At 51.6% G+C, this 20,492-nt stretch overlaps 1 protein-coding gene across 2 annotated transcripts in view; it reads right to left on the minus strand.

The window, feature by feature from the left end:
* Positions 1–217: 217 nt before the first annotated feature.
* KIF4A (kinesin family member 4A) overlaps positions 218–20,492 on the minus strand; it is a 65,946-nt gene continuing 45,671 nt past the window's right edge. For both annotated transcript variants that reach the window (XM_058183828.1, XM_058183826.1), the window contains 6 exons: positions 12,041–12,118; positions 11,836–11,937; positions 6,917–7,066; positions 5,287–5,406; positions 3,105–3,230; positions 218–940 (listed from right to left, as the gene is read on the minus strand). In XM_058183828.1, coding sequence (XP_058039811.1) covers positions 737–940; positions 3,105–3,230; positions 5,287–5,406; positions 6,917–7,066; positions 11,836–11,937; positions 12,041–12,118 — 780 coding nt within the window. In that variant the 3' untranslated portion in view covers positions 218–736. The remainder of the gene's footprint in view (positions 941–3,104; positions 3,231–5,286; positions 5,407–6,916; positions 7,067–11,835; positions 11,938–12,040; positions 12,119–20,492) is intronic.

Genomic DNA, 20,492 nt, shown 5'->3' on the forward strand with positions numbered 1-20,492 from the left:
TTGGTGCAGTGATTAGAGTCCAGTATTGCAGGCTGACTCTGCCCACAGCCAGCAGTTCAAATCTCACCAGGCTCAAGGTTGACTCAGCCTTCCGTCCTTCCTTCCAAAGTCAGTAAAATGAGGATCCCGGGGGGGGGGGGGGGGGAGGGAAGAAGCTTTTTAAAAATTTATTTGCATTTATATCCCGTCCTTCTCCAAAGACTCAGGGTGGCTTACACTATGTTAAGCAATAGTCTTCATCCATTTGTATATTATATACAAAGTCAACTTTATTGCCCCCAACAATCTGGGTCCTCATTTTACCTACCTTATAAAGGATGGAAGGCTGAGTCAACCTTGGGCCTGGTGGGACTTGAACCTGCAGTAATTGCAAGCAGCTGCTGTTAATAACAGACTGTCTTACCAGTCTAAGCCACCAGAGGCCCCTAGCTTGACTCTAAACCACTCAGGGAGGGCTTGTAAATGCCCTGAGCCATTGCTATTATTTATTATTATTATTATTCCTCTCTCTCTGCCTCGCTTTGCAGAGCGCTGCGTCGGGGTGTCTCGGCTCTCCGACGGGGCTTCGAAGAAACCCCTCAAAAGTCTTTTAACTTCGGAGCCAAAGAAGAGACCTTGCCACAACCGATTCATCGTTAGCAAACCTTTTAATTAGGAAACTATACAAAACCTTTATTAACCTATACATGCGTGGATCATTTGACACATTAAAAATCAAAAGGAGTGGCCCCGGATGTCATTTTTCTTCCATCAAGCCCTCTTTGATCGGGGTGCAGCCGGAGAAGAAGCGGCTGGTTTTGCTGAGAAGGCGCTTCCGTCCTTTCTTAAGGGTGGGGTGCGCGAATTCGGGCCCCTCTGAGGGTCCCAGGGGTGGGAACGAAGCCGGGGGGCTGCCCTGGGGGGCTGCCAAGGTTTCAGGTTGCATTGTGTCTTCCAGGACCTGGTGGGAGAGGGAGAGAGAGAAAGGACTTCAGTCCAGGGAGAGGACTCGTTCAAAGAGATTCGCTCAATGACCGCCTGATATCACTGCAGCGACTCACTTTATGGCAGAGGCAAAAAAAAAAAAAAAGGTAATAAAATCCTGTGACCCGCTCAACAGCCTCAAATCCTGGATCTCGACTGCAGTCGTAAGTCGAGGATCGCCCGCTTGCCTCCTATTTTGCTCGCACGATTGGTTAACGTTCATCCCTTCTGTCCTCCAAGGGAGTCCTCAACTTAACGATGGGGCAGCGGAGGACCAAATTTCCATCGCTGAGCGAGACATCAAGCAATTATGGTTTTACCACTTTTTCTTGGCTGCAATTGTGGCGTGAATCGCTGCAGTGGTTAAAGTGTATAGAACCTGGTCGTTCAGCGAATTGGGCTTCCCACTCCTCCCGACTTTGTCGAGCGGGTCGCAAAACAGAAGTCACGTAACCCCCGGGACCCTGCGACTGTCGTAAGTATGAGTCAGTTGCCGAGCGTCTGAATTTGGATCACGCGAACCGCAGGGATGCGGCAACGGTCGTTAAGCGTGGAAAGCGGTCGTAAGTCACTTTTTTTTTTTAGCGACGCCGTGACTTCGAAATGGTCACGACTACATTTGATCCCAATTCCATATTATTTTTTTTAAAAAAAATTATATAAAAGTTTTTATTGATTTTATTACGACACAACACAACATACTCACAGACACATAATATGTGTTATCTTTTTACATGACGGTTTCGTTCTATCTACTTTCTGCTCTATATATTCCCCTTTTCCCATCTTTATTATCTTTGACTTTATTGTCCCTTTATATCCAGTTTTTAGGGACGTGGTGGCTCAGGGGCTAGGACTTTGAGCTTGTCAACTCCCAGAGTTCCTCAGCCAGCTTTGCTGGCTGAGGGACTCTGGGAGTTGAAGTCCAAAAGTCTTAAAGGGACCAAGTTTGGACACCCCTGCTTTATATCCAGTTTTTAGGGACGTGGTGGCTCAGGGGCTAGGACTTTGAGCTTGTCAATCGAAAGGTCGGCAGCTCAGCGGTTCGAATCCCCAGTGCTGCCGCGTAACGGGGTGAGCTCCCGTGACTTGTCCCAGCTTCTGCCAACCTAGCAGTTCGAAAGCACGTAAAAAATGCAAGTAGAAAAAATAGGGACCACCTTTGGTGGGAAGGGAACAGCGTTCCGTGCGCCTTTGGCATTGAGTCATGCCGGCCACATGACCACGGAGACGTCTTCGGACAGCGCTGGCTCTTCGGCTTTGAAACAGAGAGGAACATCACCCCCCAGAGTCGGGAACGACTAGCACGTATGTGCGAGGGGATCCTTTACCTTTACCCAGTTTTATTTATTTACAATATTTTACCCATTTGTTCTCTTCTCTTCTCCATCCTTTATTTCTATTTATTTTCCTATTCTCCAACCACTCCATTTTATTATTTTTTTATTATTATTCTAAATTTTATTAAATTTTAACAATTAAACAATTTACATTCAACTCCTAGCGCATGACTATGACCATTTACATATCATCCCATTAGTGTTCTCCTATACTCTATATAATTTCACTAAATGATATTACTAATTCGAATACTAATTCGAATTCCTACTAATTCTACTATCTGTTATTTCCCCCTTTTCTCCTATTTTCGACCCAATTATACCATTTCTCCCATATTACATAAAAATCCGAATCTATCCGTCCTTTCAGTTTAAGTCTCATTTGGTCCATCTCGGTGCAATCCAATGTTTTCCAATTATAAACTCTTCAGAGGGTGTATTTGCCCGGGTGTATTTGTGCCAACCACTCCAATTTAAATCATCCAATTTCATTTTAAATCGTCTTTGATCAAATTTCAGTCATCATTTCTTTCTGGAACTCTGCCCTTTGGTATGGCCCGAGGGCTGATCAATTAATCAATCAATCTATAAACGGTCACTAAACGAACGGTCGTAAAGTTGAGGACAATTTGTTATTTTTAAAAGGAGTCACCAGCCAGCCACCGAGTGTCCGGTTCTGGCTTGCTTAAACAACGCCCCCCTCCTCCCTGCTCCCCCAAAGCCACAGCCCCCCCACCCCGGTGAAAACTCAAAAAAGCCCTCCCCCCATTTATTTATCCCCCTCCGATGGCCTCTTTGTACCTTTCTTGTGGGTGTGACTGCAGGGGGCTGAAAGAAAGTATCCCCACAGGTCACCTGGGTGGGGTCTTCCAGGCTAAATGTCCGGTCCCCAATGTCCCCCATCGTCTCATCGCTGAGTAGCACCTCCTGGAAAGGGGGGGGGGGAGAAGACAGGCAGGTAGGCATTAGCCAATCAAGCATTACGCCGGCCCAGTTTGGCCCTTTTCGACAGATGAAGCTGGACCAGGGAAGGGAAGTCCTGTTGTGACTCGTCCTCCCTCCTCTCCTCAGCTGGGCCCCTCCCGTCTCCAACCGGGCCTTTTATCAGACTCCGAGTCTGATAATGAAGATGAACGGACTGTCATGCCTCCAGCCCCCGGCCCGGAGAGGATGCCAAGAGTTGGAGGACAAGCCCGATAAACCTCACTCATACAGCGTGTGTTCCTTTGGCTCAGCCGTCAGAGCAGGACGTCAGCCAGGTGCTGGAATTACTCGGCCCTACTCCCTCTGACCCCTCCCTTTCCCAGAAGCTGACAGCAGATCCAACTGAAAACAATTCAGAGTTGGGTGGACCCTCGCTTCCGGAGATCTGAGAGGCGACGCCAGCAGAAGGAAGGGAGGGGCAGGCCTGGATAAATGCTGAGTCATGGAGCCACACCCCACAGCCTATATAAAGGACTTGCTTTTGGCATTCCAACCTTGAGTCAAGCAAAGTCTTCTCGAGTTTGCTGATACCGGACCCTATCGCTGAAGTCACAACTTGGACTCCTGCCTGCCCTGATAAACCTCGAAGGGACTTGGCAAGCTGCAGAGGCTTCGTTGCCAAATTGGTTACGGACTTCCTTGACTCGTTCGTCGGAGTGTGGGGTGGGACAAGACAAGTCCCTTCTCGGTAGCTCCCCCCCCAAAGCCCCCCTTTTTTTTTGGGCCAAAGCAAATTTATGACATAAACAGGGAGGTTCCCACCCCCTCCTTCCCCCCCAACCCCAGCCAATTGACCTCGGGAGGCATCAAGAAGAGAAGCAGCTCCATCGTTCCCAGCCCATGCAGCTAGGGTGGGATAATGGGACCTGCGATCGGGCACGTCAAATAGAAGAGAATATTTGTAGCTCGGGGATGAAAGGAAGGGTGCTCGGGGGCTTTCTTGAGCTGGGTGGTTTTTCTTGCAGACGTTTCACGACCCAACTAGGGAACCTCATCAGTGCTAGAATGGGGTGGGGGTTTATAGAGAGGAAGGTAAGGGAGGAGGAGGACTGTGGGGTCCCTTGGTGGCTTTCTTGCAGATGTTTCATGACCAAACTAGAGCATGTCATCAGTGCTGGAAGGGAGTGGGGTTTACAAAGAGGAGGAAAGAATAGTAATAGTAGGAGGAGGAGGAGGAGGAGGAGGCGGCACCCATATTTGACACTGAGAACTGGTAGCAAAGGGCAGTGAGGGCTAACCTTTTTGCCATTGTGTGCTGGGGGGGAGGTCACGTGTGGGTGCCCACACCCATAATTCTATGCGCCCCGCGCATGACCCCTCCCACACCCATTCCTGGCACGTGATGGCTGGTAGGCTCGTTTTTTTCTCTCACCTGGCTCCAGAGCCTCTCTAGGAGTCTGGGGAGGGCAAAAACGGCCTTCCGCACCCCCCGGAGTCCAGAAACGGCCCATTTGCCAACTTCCGGTGAGACTGGAAGGCCTTTTTTTTTTGGTGTCCCCAGCCTCCAGAGCCTCTCTAGGAGTCTGGGGAGGGGGAAAACGGCCTTCCGCACCCCCCCGGAGGCCAAAAACGGCCCATTTGCCAACTTCTGGTCCCACCTATTTCCCTATTTCCGGTGGGCCCAGAAGGCCCGAAAATCAGGTGGCGCGCGCCAAAGCTGAACTCGCGTGACCTACTGATATGGCTACACATGCCACCTGTGGCACACGTGCCATAGGTTCGCCGTCACGGCCAACCTAGGGTCTCCTGCTTGAGGTGGGGGAGGGATTAGAAGACCTCCGAGGTCCCTTCCAAACTCCTTGTCGTTCTGAATGTGAAATTTCGGCTTGGGTTAGTAAATGGAAGTAAAACGCTGCCTGGTTATTTTTGGTTTTTGTCCCCCCCCCCCCTTCTGAGTTTCGCAAGAGGTCACAAGGCCGAGGTGTCCTCTCATGATGAGGCAGGCAAGCTTGGAAGAGGAAGAAGAGCAAGGTGGGGGGGATGGGGGGGGGGGACTCACCAAGAGGCCCTTGTCCCGGTTCCGACACTTTTCTGCCTCACACCGGCAATCCTCCGAACAGGCCAGTTTCTGTTTTCGGCAACCGCACTGCTTGTTTCCGCAACGGCCTCGGCAGGTGCACTAAGGAATGGAAAGCACCCAGGAGAAAAGTCAAGAGAGAGAGAGATGCTCCACCAGAAAAGGACAGCCGGGGGTGGGGAAACACCATCAGGAAGACCCAGCAGGGATGGTGAGGTCTGGGGGGGGGTCTGTTTCCCCCCACCCTGAGGCCAAAGGAATTGCAGATGGGCTGAGAAGACCAGGTGGGGGTAGAGGTGAAGGGAGGGGGCTTAGAAACCAGGAGACGGGGAGTTCTAGTCCCATCTTTGGCCTGAAAGTCGGCTGGGTGAGTCTTCGGGCCAATCGTCAGGAGATGGGGAGTTCTAGTTGTGCCTTAGTCACAAAAGCCAGCTAAGTGATTTTGGGCCCAAGACCAGGAGACAGTGAGTTCTAGTTTCACATTAGGCATGAAAATTGACTGGGTGATTTTGGGCCACTCACCAGGAGATGGCGAGTTCTAGTTTCATCTTAGCTATGAAAGTCGGCTAGGTGATTTTGGGCCAATCACCAGGAGATGGTGAGTTCTAGTCTCAGCATAGGCATGAAAATTGACTGGGTGATTTTGTGCCAATCACTAAGAGATGGTGAGTTCTAGTTTCACCTTAGGCATGAAAATTGACTGGGTGATTTTGGGCCAATTATGAGGAAATAGTGAGATCTAGTCTCACCTTAGGCATGAAAACTGATCGGGTGATTTTGGGCCAAGCACTAGGAGATGGTGAGTTCTAGTTCAACCTTAGGCATGAAAGCTAACTAGGTGACTTTCTGCCAATCACTAAGAGCCGTTGAGTTCTAGTCCCGCTTTAGGCATGAAAGCCGGCTGGGGGATTTTAGGCCAATCACACCCTCTCAGCCCAACCTACCTCACAGGGTTGTTGTGGGGAAAATAGGAGGAGGGAATATTAGGTGTAGTCACCTTCAGTTACATGGGGGGGGGGGGAAACTGTGGGAGAAAAATCTAAAGAAAAAGAAGGAAACCCAGCTCTATCTAAAGAAATCTAAAATCTAAAGAAAAAGAAGGAAGGAAGGAAGAAGGAAGGAAAGAAGGAAGGAAGGAAGGAAGGAAGGAAGGAAGGAAGGAAGGAAGGAAGGAAGGAAGGAAGGAAGGAAGGAAGGAAGGAAGGAGGGGAGTGCTCAAAACCAAGTTAGAAGAGAGGTTGACCTGGTGCTTCCAGGTCCTGGTGCTTCCAGCCTGCGGGAATTCTTCCTAGCGATTGAAGTTTAGTATCCTGCCAATCATCTCGTTCCCTCTTCATAATATGGAGGCCTTCAGAACTCTCCCGCGAGCGCGCGCGCCCCTTATCCGTTTTTAAATCACTCCTTTTACACTCGTTTACTTCGACAATTCATATCTGGGAGTCGTAGGGGTTTAGAGACCGACGTGGGACTGTCTGCCTTCCCTAGGGGAATTCAACGGCCGCTAGGCTAAGACAGAAAAGGCGAGCCTCCATGTTCAGGAGCAGTCTTCCGGAAACTAGAGGGCAGCGACATGAGGAATGTTTCCCTTCCTGCCCCCCCGACGCTCACGTACCCCTAAAATGCTCTTCTTTACGCCTCGGGCAATTTTAGCTGGCACCCACTCTTCTTCTGTTTCTTCTACCGAGTCATCTGATTCCAAAAGCAATTCCTCGGTGCTCATGTTGGATTTCGGCTTTGCGCTGGTCATCCGGCGAGGCTTCAGCTGAAGAAGAAGAAAAGAAACTTGAGTTTTTAAGCTGAAGGGAGGGCAAAGAATGTTCTGGATGGTTAGTTTAGGCAGCTTCGGAGGACAGAGCTACAGGCTTAAGATGGCATTTCTCAAGATGGCTGGCTGGGGAATTCTGGGAATTGAAGTTCACACATCTTAAAACAGGCTGGCTGAGAATTCTGGGAGTCGAAGGCCATCCATTTTAAAACAGGCTAACCAGGGAATTCTGGGAATTGAAGTCTGCCCATCTTGAAACAAACTGACTAGGGAATTCTGGGAGTCGAAGTCCACCCATCTTAAAGTCTCTGATCTTTATGCTGACTAGGGAATTCTGGGAATCGAAGTCCACCCGTCAAACTGACTAGGGAATTCTGGGAGTCGAAGGCCATCCACCTTCAAGCAAGCTGGCTAGGGAATTGTGGGAGTTGAAGTCTACCTATCTTAAAGCAGGCTGGCTGAGGAATTGAAGTCCACCCATTTTAAAGCAGGCTAGCTGGGGAATTCTGGGAGTTGAAGTCCACCCATTTAAAGTCTCTGATCTTTATACTGACTAGGGAATTCTGGGAATCGAAGTCCACCCATCAAACTGACTAAGGAATTCTGGGAGTCGAAGACCATCCATCTTAAAGCAAGCTGGCTAGGGAATTCTGGGAGTTGAAGTCTACCTATCTTAAAGCAGGCTGGCTGAGGAATTGAAGTCCATCCATTTTAAAGCAGGCTGGCTGGGGAATTCTGGGAATTGAAGTCTGCCCATCTTGAAACAAACTGACTATTTATTTATTTATTTATTTATTTATTTATTTGATTTCTATACCGCCCTTCTCCCGAAGGACTCAGGGCGGTGTACAGGCAAAATAAAACAGACAGTACAATATATAATTTAAAATGCAATTAAAAAACTTATTTTAAAATTGGCCTGAAAATTAAAATATACAGTGAGCTAAAACCCCATTTAAAATTAGTTAATAAAAATTTTAAAATTTGATAAAATTCAATTTAAGACAGCCCCGCGCAAATAAAAGTTGCGTCTCCAGTTCGCGAGGGAATGTCCGAAGGTCAGGTATTTGGCGTAAACCCGGGGGAAGTCCGTTCCAGAGTGTGGGAGCCCCCACAGAGAAGGACCTTCCCCTGGGGGCCGCCAGCCGACATTGCTTGGCGGACGGCACCCTGAGAAGTCCCTCTCTGTGAGAGCGTACGGGTCGGTGGGAGGCATGTGGTAACAGCAGGCGGTCCCGTAAGTACCCAGGCCCTAAGCCATGGATCGCTTTAAAGGTCGTAACCAGCACCTTAAAGCGCACTCGAAGCCACAGGCAGCCAGTGCAGTCTGCGCAGGATCGGTGTTATATGGGAGCTACGCGAGCTCCTCTATCACCAGCGCAGCTGCATTCTGACTAACTGAAGCCTCCGAGTGCACTTCAAGGAGCCCCATGTAGAGAGCATTACAATAATCCAAGCGAGAGGTAACGAGCGCATGAGTGACTGTGCATAAGGCATCCCGATCAAGGAAGGCGCAACTGCGAACCAGGCGAACCTGGTGGAAGGCCCCCTGGAGCGGCCGTCAAATGATCTTCAAACGACAGCCGCTCATCCAGGAGGACACCTAAGTTGCGCACCCTATCCTTTGGGGCCAATAACTCGCCTCCAACAGTCAGCCGCGGCTGCAGCTGACTGAATCGGGTGCCGGCATCCACAGCCACTCCGTCTTGGAGGATTAAGCTTGAGCCTGTTTCTCCCCATCCAGACCCGTCGGCTTCCACACACGGGACAGCACTTCAACAGCTTCATTGGGGTGGCCTGGGGTGGAAGTACAGCTGGGTGTCATCAGCGTACAGCTGGTATCTCACCCCAAAGCCACTGATGATCTCACCCAGCGGCTTCATATAGATGTTGAACAGAAGGCGAGAATCGACCCCTGCGGCACCCCACAAGTGAGGTCCCTCGCGGTCGACCTCTGCCCCCCTGTCAACACCGTCTGCGACCGGTCAGAGATAGGAGGAGAACCACCGATACGGTGCCTCCACTCCCAATCCCCCAACCGGCGCAGCAGGATACCATGGTCGATGGTATCAAAAGCCGCTGAGAGGTCTAATAGGACCAGGGCAGAGGAATAACCCTGTCCCTGGCCCTCCAGAGATCATCCACCAATGCGACCAAAGCTGTCTCCGTGCTGTACCGGGTCGGAAGCCGGACTGGAGCAGGTCTAGATAGACGGCTTCATCCAGGTATTGGGGTAGCTGTCGCGCCACAGCACTCTCTACAACCTTCGCAACAAAGCGAAGGTTGGAGACTGGGCGATAATTACCCAAAATAGCTGGGTCCAGGGAGGGCTTCTTGAGGAGGGGTCTCACCACCGCCTCTTTCAAGGCGGCAGGGAAAACCCCTTCCAACAAAGAAGCGTTGATAATCTCCTGGAGCCAGCCTCGTGTCACCTCCTGAGTGGCCAGTACCAGCCAGGAAGGACACGGGTCCAGTAAACATGTAGTGGCGTGAAGCCTCCCCAACAGCCTGTCCACGTCCTCGGGAGCCACAGGGTCAAACTCATCCCAAATGGACTCAACAAGACGTGTCTCCTCTCCCTCGCCTGGATCATCCCAATTTCGGTCCAGACCATCCCGGAGCTGAGCGATTTTATCGTATAGATAACCACTAAACTCCTCAGCACGTCCCTGCAACGGGTCATCCTGCACCTCCTGATGAAGGAGCGGGTCACCTGAAACAGGGCGGCCGGGCGGTTATCTGCCGACGCAATGAGGGTGGAGGTATATGAGCACCTCGCCTCCCTCATTGCCACTAGGTAGGTCCTAGAATAGGACCTAACTAGTGTCGATCAACCGGGCGGCTGGACCTCCAGGTGCTCTCTAGACGTCTTCTCCGGCGTTTCATCTCCCTCAGCCCCTCGGAGAACCAAGGGGCCAAACGAGATCTGTCAGAGGCCGCAAAGGCGCGACACGGTCCAAGGCCCCAGCCGCGGCCCGCTCCCAGGCCGCAACTAGTTCCTCAGTCGTGCTGTGGGCCGGATCCTCAGGGAATGGCCCAAGCTCCGTCAGGAACCTCTCAGGGTCCATCAGGCACCTGGGACGGAACCACCGTATAGGTTCCGTCTCCCTGCGATGGTGGATGGCGGTTCGGAAATCTAGTCAAAGGAGGAAATGATCGGACCATGACATCAGTTCTGTTACTAAATCATCTAATTCCAGATCATTTAACCACTGTCCAGAGATATAAATCAGGTCCAGTGTGCCTCCCCCCATGTGCGTGGGGCCATCATTTACCCGAATCAGGTCCAAGGCCGTCATGGAAGCCTGGAACTCCTGAGCTGCAGTCGATAACAAGCCAGCCGATGGCAAGTTGAAATCCCCCATGACTATAAGTCTGGGGGTCTCAACCGCCACAGAGGCAAGTACCTCCAACAGCTCGGGCAGGGCTGTGGTCACGCAGCAAGGAGCCAGGTACGCGATCAACAAGCCCAACTGATTCCTATGGCCCCACCTCACATAGAGGGATTCACAACCGGCAATCTGAGGAACAGTGGCCTCCTCGGCTCTAGATCTTCCTTAATGACACCCGCCACCCCCACCCCTACCTTGGGCCCTCGGCTGATGAAATGCTCGAAAACCTGGAGGGCACAGCTCAACGAGGGGAACCCCCCCCTCCGGACCCAACCAGGTCTCCGTAATGCCCATAAGGTCCGCGGACTCCCCCTGAATAAGATCACAAATCAGGGGGGCTTTATTAGCCACGGACCGGGCATTACATAACATCAACCGAAGATCATGGCTCTGAGGATCATGGCCACCTGAGGAACGGGTAGGGACTGAGGGGCCGGAGCACGTGATCGCCGTCAAACATCGAGCACGTGCTCCCAACACTCGATACGGCCCCCTCCTCCGCCATAGGGAATTCTGGGAGCTGAAGTCCACCCACCTTAAAGTCTCTGATCTTTATGCTGACTAGGGAATTCTGGGAATCGAAGTCCACCCGTCAAACTGACTAGGGCATTCTGGGAGTCGAAGGCCATCCACCTTCAAGCAAGCTGGCTAGGGAATTCTGGGAGTTGAAGTCTACCTATCTTAAAGCAGGCTGGCTGAGGAATTGAAGTCCATCCATTTTAAAGCAGGCTGGCTGGGGAATTTTTGGGTGGCAAATAGGTAAAGGTTTCCCTCGCACATATGTGCTAGTCGTTCCTGACTCTAGGGGGCGGTGCTCATCTCCGTTTCAAAGCCGAAGAGCCAGCGCTGTCCGAAGACGTCTCCGTGGTCATGGGGCAAGCATGACTCAATGCCAAAGGCGCACAGAACGCTGTTCCCTTCCCACCAAAGATGGTCCCTATTTTCCTACTTGCATTTTTTAACGTGCTTTCGAACTGCTAGGTTGGCAGAACCTGGGACAAGTAACAGACGCTCACCCCGTTACGCAGCGCTAGGGATTCGAACCGCTAAACTGCCGGCCTTTCGATCGACAAGCTCAGTGTCTTACCCACTAAGCCACCGCGTCCCTACGGGTGGCAAATACATTTACTAAATAATAACAACGTGGACTTTAAGAGTGCCAGAATGTTTAGCTAACGTGGTTGCTTTTAAGTGGGGAGCAGTACACGGCGGCTGTTTTAAGAGTTTGCAGGGCCAAGGAGAATACGACTATTTCCCTGTTTCTAATCCCTGCTGAACTGGCGGGCACCAACAGGAGGGGAGGTGTGGGGGGAGGGCATGCCGACCCCTCCCTCAGGAGGCTCTAACTCCCGCCCCCCCACAGAGAATACCCACCTTGGGAGGGATGTAATCAAAAGGAGATTCGGAAACATCTCCAAGGCCGGAATCTCCTCTGTAGATCTTCTGTCCGCTAGCTGCCTGGAGAATCTTGACGTTCTGCGGGAGGGAAAGATGGAAGAGGAGGTGGAGGAGGAGTTGTGTGAGCCAGCAAGGAGGTGAGATCACCTGTCCCGGCAGGTGAAGCCGACCTTGGACTCACCTGCTTGAGGGCTTCCAGCTCTTCGCAGAGTTCCTGGTTCTTCTCCAAGGTCTCTTTCAGCTTTCCAAGCTCTTCGTCCTGTTCACAGAAGGTGAGAACATTTGAGACAAGAGACAGAGAGAGAAAGAGAGATCGAGATAGATAGATAGATAGAGATTCCCAGGGATCTCTCTCTCTGTAGTCCTTGACTTACAACCGTTCACTTAGCAACCGAAGTGACGACGACGCGGAAAAATCAAACTAAGGGCCGTTTTTCATACCGATGACCATTGCAGCATCCCTGCGATTAAAATTCAAACTGGCTTGGGCAACCAACTCGTATTTAGAACGGTGGCAGTGCCCCAGGGTTACGTCATTTCCCCACCCCACTTTTGCGATCGTCTGAGGAGCAAAGCCAATGGGGGAACCCCAGATCTATTCAACAACTGGGGTACTCAAGTAGCATTTGCAGCGATTCACTTACCCATGTTTTCCCAAAAATAAGACCCGGTCTTAATTTTCTTTTCGGCTCCAAAATAAACACCAGGTCTGAGGGATGTCTTACTTCGCTTAGCTAAACTAAACCAGCTACAGGTACCTGAACAGACTTGTAAGTGGATCACAAGCTTCCTAACGAACAGGAAGCAGCAGGTGAAGCTAAGCAAGATCACATCAAATACCTGTACAATTAGCACAGGGGCCCCCCAAGGCTGTGTGCTCTCCTCACTTCTCTTCTCTCTGTATACCAATGACTGCATCTCCAACCATCCATCTGTTAAGCTACTGAAGTTCGCAGATGACACAACAGTGATCGGTCTCATTCGAGACAATGATGAATCCGCATATAGACGAGAGGTCGAACGACTAGCCTTGTGGTGCGACCGAAACAATCTGGAACCGAACACACTCAAAACCGTAGAAATGGTGGTAGACTTTAGGAGAAACCCTTCCATACTTCCACCTCTCACAATACTAGACAACACAGTATCAACAGTAGAAACCTTCAAATTTCTAGGTTCTATCATATCGCAAGATCTAAAAGGGACAGCTAACATCAAAAAGATCATCAAAAAAGGACAACAAAGAATGTTCTTTCTGCGCCAACTTAGAAAGCTCCACCTGCCCAAGGAGCTGCTGATCCAGTTCTACAGAGGAATTATTGAGTCTGTCATCTGTACCTCCGTAACTCTCGGGTTTGGTTCTGCAACCCAACAAGACAGAGACAGACTTCAGAGGAACATTAGAACTGCAGAAAAAATAATTGCTACCAACCTGCCTTCCATTGAGGACCTGTATACTGCACGAGTCAACAAGAGGGCTGTGAAAATATTTACAGACCCCTCACATCCAGGACATAAATTGTTTCAACTCCTACCCTCAAAACGACACTATAGAGCACTGCACACCAGAACAACTAGACACAAGAACAGTTTTTCCCCGAACATCAATCACTCTGCTAAACAAATATTTCCCTCAACACTGTCAAACTATTTACTGAATCTGCACTACTATTACCGTATATACTCGAGTATAAGCCGAGTTTTTCAGCACGTTTTTTGTGCTGAAAAACGTCCCCTCGGCTTATACTCGAGTATATACGGCTTATACTCGAGTTTTTTTTTCTTCTTTTTTTCACATTATACCGGATGGCGCAAACTTGGCGGGCTTTTGCATTAGCGCGGGGAAGCCCTGCCGGTGCAGTGAGAGCGCCCGGCCGCGGAGCCGCCAGCCTTCTCGGGCGGTAGCTGCCTCATTTCCCACCCTCGGCTTATACTCGAGTCCCCAGTTTACCCCAGTTTTTTGGGGTAAAATTGGGGACCTCGGCTTATACTCGGATCGGCTTATATTCGAGTATATACGGTAATCTTCTCATCGTTCCCATCACCCATCTCCTTCCACTTATGACTGTAACTTTGTTGCTTGTATCCTTACCATTTATATTGATATTGTTTCCTGATTGCTTATTTGTACCCTATGACTATCATTAAGTGTTGTACCTTATGACTCTTGATGAACGTATCTTTTATGTACATTGAGAGTGTATGCGCCAAAGACAAATTCCTTGTGTGTCCAATCATATTTGGCCAATAAAAATTTCTATTATCTTCTATTCTATTACCTTAGGATCACTGCACAGGCCACCCATGCCCCGGCACCTATTGCGCTGCTGCTCGACTTCTGCAGCCAAACGCTGTTTGGTGGCGTTGTGCTGTTACGCCGTGTGAGCGGTGGCACCGGCATAATGAGCCGCCGGCCGTCCCACCACGAGCGGCCACAGAAGAAGTCAGGCAGCGGTGCGACAGGTGTTGGGGCGTGGGAGGGCAGGCTGCGGCGGTCCTAAGGCAAGCGGGTGCGGGGTGCATGGGGCAGCTCCACATCCCCATCCGTGCCCTAGCTTGATTTTTACACCTGCGCCTCACAACCAGATGGTGGGAGGAGCTTAATTAGGGCTTATTTGGGGGGGGGCTTATATTAGGCGCAGGCATGGAACCCGGGCTAGGGCTTGTTTTTGGGGTAGGCCGTATTTTCGGAGAAACACGGTAACAACCGTGGCGAGAAAGGTGGTGAAATGGGGCAAATCATTGAACCGCCGTCTTGCTTAGCAGTCAAAATTTGGGGCGCCATTGTGGTCGCAAGTTGAGGACCACCTGTATTTCTCCCCCCTGTACTCGCCGTAAACTAAATTAGACGATCAAAAGGACACGACGAAATTATCTCCAGACAAACGATTAAATAAACAATACCCCACAATCAAGAAACTGCCAAAAAGCCATCAGTAAACGGCCCAACGAAGAGTCTCTACGATCCCCCCCATAGCCACTCAAACTGACAGGGCAAGTCATCCAGAGGTGTGTTTCACATAATTTTACCACCCGGTTCGCCGTGCACCGAAAAGGGGAGCGTGTACACACGCTCGCTTCGCTTGCGTTCCGTGCATGCGCTTTGCTTGCGCGCGGCTTAGAAAAACATGGTGAAATAGGACGGTATAGCACCGGGGGGGAGGCACCCGCAGGTTGTCACTATTGGTTCACCCGAACCAGTTCAAACCGGTTGAATACCACACCAATGCAGTCATCATTGTGGATGCCGGCATCCCGGTACAGTCAGCTGAGTCCTCGGCTTACTGTTGGGGGCGAGTCATTGGCCCCGATGGAGAGGGTGCGCAACTTGGGCGTCCTCCTGGATGAACGGCTGTCTTTTGAAGATCATTTGACGGCCGTCTCCAGGAGAGCTTTTTACCAGGTTCGCCTGGTGCGCCAGTTGCGCCCCTTTCTAGACCGGGATGCCCTATGCACGGTCACTCACGCCCTCGTGACGTCTCGCCTGGATTACTGCAATGCTCTCTACATGGGGCTCCCCTTGAAGGGCATCCGGAGGCTGCAGTTAGTTCAGAATGCGGCTGCTGGGTTATAGAGGAGGCCCCCCGTGGCTCCCGTATGACACCTATCCTGCGCAGACTGCACTGGCTACCTGTGGCCTTCCGGGTGCGCTTCAAGGTGTTGGTAACCACCTTTAAAGCGCTCCATGGCATAGGGCCGGGTTATCTACGGGACCGCCTACTGCTACCGAATACCTCTCACCGACCTGTGCGCTCTCACAGAGAGGGACTCCTCAGGGTGCCGTCAGCTAGACAGTGTCGTCTGGCGGCGCCCAGGGGGAGGGCCTTCTCTGGGGCCCCCACCGTCTGGAACGAACTCCCCCCAGGACTCCGTCAACTTCCGGACCTCCGAACCTTCCGTCGCGAGCTCAAGACGCATTTATTCATTTGTGCAGGACTGGCTTAGATTTTAAATTTAGATTTTAAATTTATAGATTTTTAAATTCACAGGGGTTTAAATTTGGTTTTAAGATTTATATTTATATTTTTAATATTTGGCATTAGAATAAGTTTTTTAATAGTTATTTTAATTGTATATAAATGTTTTATGTGCCTGTGAACCGCCCTGAGTCCTTCGGGAGATAGGGCGGTATACAAATTTGAATAAATAAATAAATAAATAAATCACAATATAAATGACAGTAAACTAGTGCTGATGATGTGACCTAGACCAGGGTGCCCTATGCACAGTCACTCATGCGCTCGTCACATCTCGCTTGGATTACTGTAATGCTCTCTACATGGGGCTCCCCTTGAAGAGCATCCGGAGGCTTCAGTTAGTCCAGAATGCGGCTGCGCGGGTGATAGAGGGAGCCCCTCGTGGCTCCCATGTGACACCACTCCTGCGCAGACTGCACTGGCTACCTGTGGCCTTCCGGGTGCGCTTCAAGGTTTTGGTTACCATCTTTAAAGCGCTCCATGCCATAGGGCCGGGTTATCTACGGGACTAACTGCCTCCCACCGACCCGTTCGCTCCCACAGAGAGGGACTCCTTAGAGTGCCGTCCACCAGGCAGTGCCGACTGGCGACACCCAGGGGAAGGGCTTTCTCTGTGGGGGCTCCCACCCTCTGGAACGAGCTCCCCCCCGGACTGCGCCAACTTCCTGACCTTCGAACCTTCCGCCGCGAGCTTAAGACACATCTATTTATTTGTGTGGGGCTGGCCTAGGGTTTAGTTTTTAAACATTAGTTTTAAATGGGGTTTTGTACTATTTTAATCGATATTTTTAAATTTGGCCTAATGTAATAAGTTTTTTAAACTGTTGTTTTAACTTGTATTTATTCTGATGTTTTTTATGTTTTTATATGGCTGCAAACTGCCCTGAGTCCTTCGGGAGATAGGGCGGTATAAAAATTTGAATAATAAATAAATAAATAAATAAATAAATAGTTGGGTCATGAAGCGTCTGCAAGAAAACAAGCAAGCTCAGAGAGAATGAAGAACCGCACAGTCGTTTTCCTCCTCCCACTCCTCTTCCCCTCCCCCATCTTCCTCCTCTTCCCTCTTCCTCCTCCTCCCTTCTCCTTCCACCACTTTTCAAATCCTACTCCCTTCTAATACTGATGAGGTTCCCTAGTTGGGTCATGAAACGTCTGCAAGAAAACCACCCAGCTCAGAGAGCACCAAGGATGCCCCAGTCTTCCTCCTCCTCCCCCGTTCTACCACTGATGAGGTTCCCTAGTTGGGTCATGAAACGTCTCCAAGAAAAGGGACGTTGGTCTTACCGTGATATACGGCCTTTCTCATAGGGGCGATGGGAGGTGCCACTTTGGGTTATTCTAGGCTCTAGCTCTATGGACTGAGTTGAAAAAAATGCTGAGGATCCGCCTCCCTGGTGACGTTCCCCAGCTTTGACAACTGAAGCCGAAGCGAATGGAAATCCAGCTGAAAAATAGAAAAAACAGGAAAACACACCCCACCCATGGGAGTCGGACCGGACAGAAACAGGGTGGGACTGGCACCTCCCATCGCCCCTATGAGAAAGGACGTATCACGGTAAGACCAAGGTCCTGTTGTGTCTTGCCCGCTCTCACCGCAGCCGGGGTCTGCTTATCTGCTTCCGAACGCTGAAGAATGTCCTCCCGGCCCCAGCCCTGGCTCCATGCCCAAGCAGGCTGCAGAGGAGGGAGCACCCCCCGGCCCCAGCCTTGGCTCCATGCCCAAGCAGGCTGCAGAGGAGGGAGCACCCCCCGGCCCCAGCCCTGGCTCCATGCCCAGGCAAACGGAGCAGCTAGACCCCTCCCCCTCCTCCACAGCATGTGAGCCTGAGGAAAGTTTATTTCCAACAGCTGCTGATTGGAGTGACCCTCGCATCAGAAGACTGGATAGGCGGAGGCAACAGAAGGGAGGGAGGGGCAGGCCTTAATGAGTGCTGAGTCATGGAGCCACACCCCATGGCCTATATAAAGGACCTGCTTTCTGGCATTCTCTGAGTCAGGCAAAGTCGAACTTATCTTGCTGAAGTCACTTTCTGGTCTCCTGCCTGCTCTGAGGACTTTACTAGGACTTTGGGCAGAGCTGCAGAGGCAAGCCTGATTCGGATTTCCCTGACCCGGCCGTCAGCGGAGGAGTGGGACACGACACGTCCCTTCTCCATAGTGTGGCGATGGGAGGTGCCACATTGGGATATACCAGACTGGCGAGCACTGCGGCGGGAACTAGTCTGGGCCGACGACCCCGACTCTTCGTGGACCCTCTGCAAGACCCTCCGCTCAAATGCAGCCTCTGCCGAGGCATATGCATCCAGTCTATAGTGGCGTATGAAGGGAGATGGAGAAGTCCATGTAGCTGCCCTACAAATCTCCTCCACCGAAGCCTGGGTAGCCCATGCTGCCGTTGTAGCTGCACTGCGAGTAGAGTGAGCCGTTATCCCCTGAGGCACCGGAAGAGCTTGAAGCTCGTAAGCGCGTGGTATACATGACCTAAGCCAACGCCCCACCATGGAAGATGTCACCCTGTGGCCAAGAGTTGACGGTTGATAGGAGACAAACAGGGATTCAGTCTTCCGAAAGGAAGAGGTCCGTGAGATATAAATACGGAGGGCGGGTCTAACATCCAACGTATGCCAGGTCTGCTCCAAGGCGTGCCGAGGCCTTGGACAGAAGTCCGGCAGGACCAATTCCTGTGCTCGGTGAAACACGGAGTTGACCTTTGGTAGAAAGGCAGGGTCCAGCCGCAGGACCAGCCTGTTGGAGTGAAAGATACACAGGTCCTTCCTCAGCGATAAAGCCGCCAACTCCGATATCCATCAGTCGATATCCTGTCCGTCGGGCAGACGTGATGGCCACAAGGAAAGCAACCTTATATGATAGGAGCCGAAGACTGGCTTCCCTCAATGGTTCAAAAGGGACCTGTTGTGTCTCGTCCGATCTCACCACAGCCGGGGCCTTCTTATCTGCTTCCGAACACGGAGGAATGTCCTAGTATGCCTCCCGGCCCCAGCCCTGGCTCCATGCCCAGACAGGCTGAAGAGGAGGAAGTATCTCCAGCCCCCAATTCTGGCTCCATGCCCAGGCAAACGGAGCAACTAGACCCCTCCCCCTCCTCCACAGCATGTGAGCCTGAGGGAGGTCAATTGCCAACAGCTGCAGACTGGAGTGACCCTCGCGTCAGAAGACTTGATAGGCGGAGGCAACAGAAGGAAGGGAGGGGCAGGCCTGGATAAGTGCTGAGTCATGGAGCCACACCCCATGACCTATATAAAGGATCTGCTTTCTGGCATTCTCTGAGTCAGGCAAAGTCTAAACATATCTTGCTGAAGTCACTTTCTGGTCTCCTGCCTGCCCTGAGGACTTTGCTAGGACTTTGGCATAGCTGCGGAGGCACGCCTGATTTGGATTTCCCTGACCCGGCGGAGGAGTGGGACACGACAGGGCCTTGGTCAATGCCTGCAAAACCTTAGCCAGGTCCCAAGTTGGATAATGGTGCAGTGTAGGGGGGGCGAAGATTAGAAGCCCCACGCAGAAAGGTACGCACCCCCGGATGGTGAGCGAGGGAGCCCCAGTCCCCAAATGGCAAAACGGAACCCAGTGCAGCCACCTGCCTCCTCAAGGTATGAGGAGAAAGCCCCCGCTCAAGGCCCTCCTGTAAAAACTCTAGCACCTACGCCACTGAGGCCAAAGTAGGGTCCCAATGTCTTGAACTACACCACTCCGTAAAGGTGGTCTATGTGGTGTTGTAAATGCGCATGGTCGAAGGCCGCCTGATCACCTGAATCGTCGGAAGAAAACTGCTCCCTTTTCAAGAGCCTCTGTTCAACTGCCAAATGGCCAACTGGAGCCGCTGGGGCTCGGGATGAAGCACCGGTCCTTGGCTGAGGGAGACAATGTCTGGGGGAATTCTCCAGGGCTTGGCGACCGACAGGCCTATCAGGTCAGCGAACCACGGCCTCCTGGGCCAATGAGGAGCTACCAATAGTATCTCTGCCCTCTCCAACAGCACCTTTCTGATGACAGCTGGGATCAATGGTAGGGAAGGGAAAGCATATAAGAGGCCCCTGGGCCATGGGGTCCTCAGAGCGTCCATCCCCTCTGTTCCCAGGGCTGGGAGTCATGACAGGAACCGGGGAAGGTGATTGTTCGTTGGAGATGCGAAAAGATTGATCACCGGCCGGCCGAACCTGTCAACGAGGGCTGCAAATAGACTGGGATGGAGCGTCCACTCTGATGGATCCACGGTGGCCCGACTCAACCAGTCTGCCCTGATGTTGTCCGTCCCGGCAATATGGTCCACTGTCAGGGACAACAGATGAGTTTCTGCCCATTGGCAAAATGCCTCCACCTCCAGCATCAGGGAACGTGACTGAGTCCCGCCTTGCCTGTTGACAAGGGCCTTCATTGTTGTATTGTCTGTGAGAAGAACATGTTTCCCTCTCACCAGCGGCAGAAAGGCCTGAAGAGTCAAGACGCGCAGCCCGCAGCTCCAGCCAGTTGATCTGCTGATCGAGCTCCAGCCGAGTCCAGCATCCCTGGGCCACCTGGGAAGAGGCTGGCGTCCGATGTCACCGTCACTCTGCAATGCTCCCTGAAAAAACAACCCGTCCTGATGGCCCCCAACTCCCACCAAGAGAGTGACAGCAGCACTCGTGGCGGCAC

The sequence above is a fragment of the Ahaetulla prasina genome, chromosome 4, assembly GCF_028640845.1.
Source record: "Ahaetulla prasina isolate Xishuangbanna chromosome 4, ASM2864084v1, whole genome shotgun sequence".
NCBI lineage: Eukaryota > Metazoa > Chordata > Lepidosauria > Squamata > Colubridae > Ahaetulla > Ahaetulla prasina.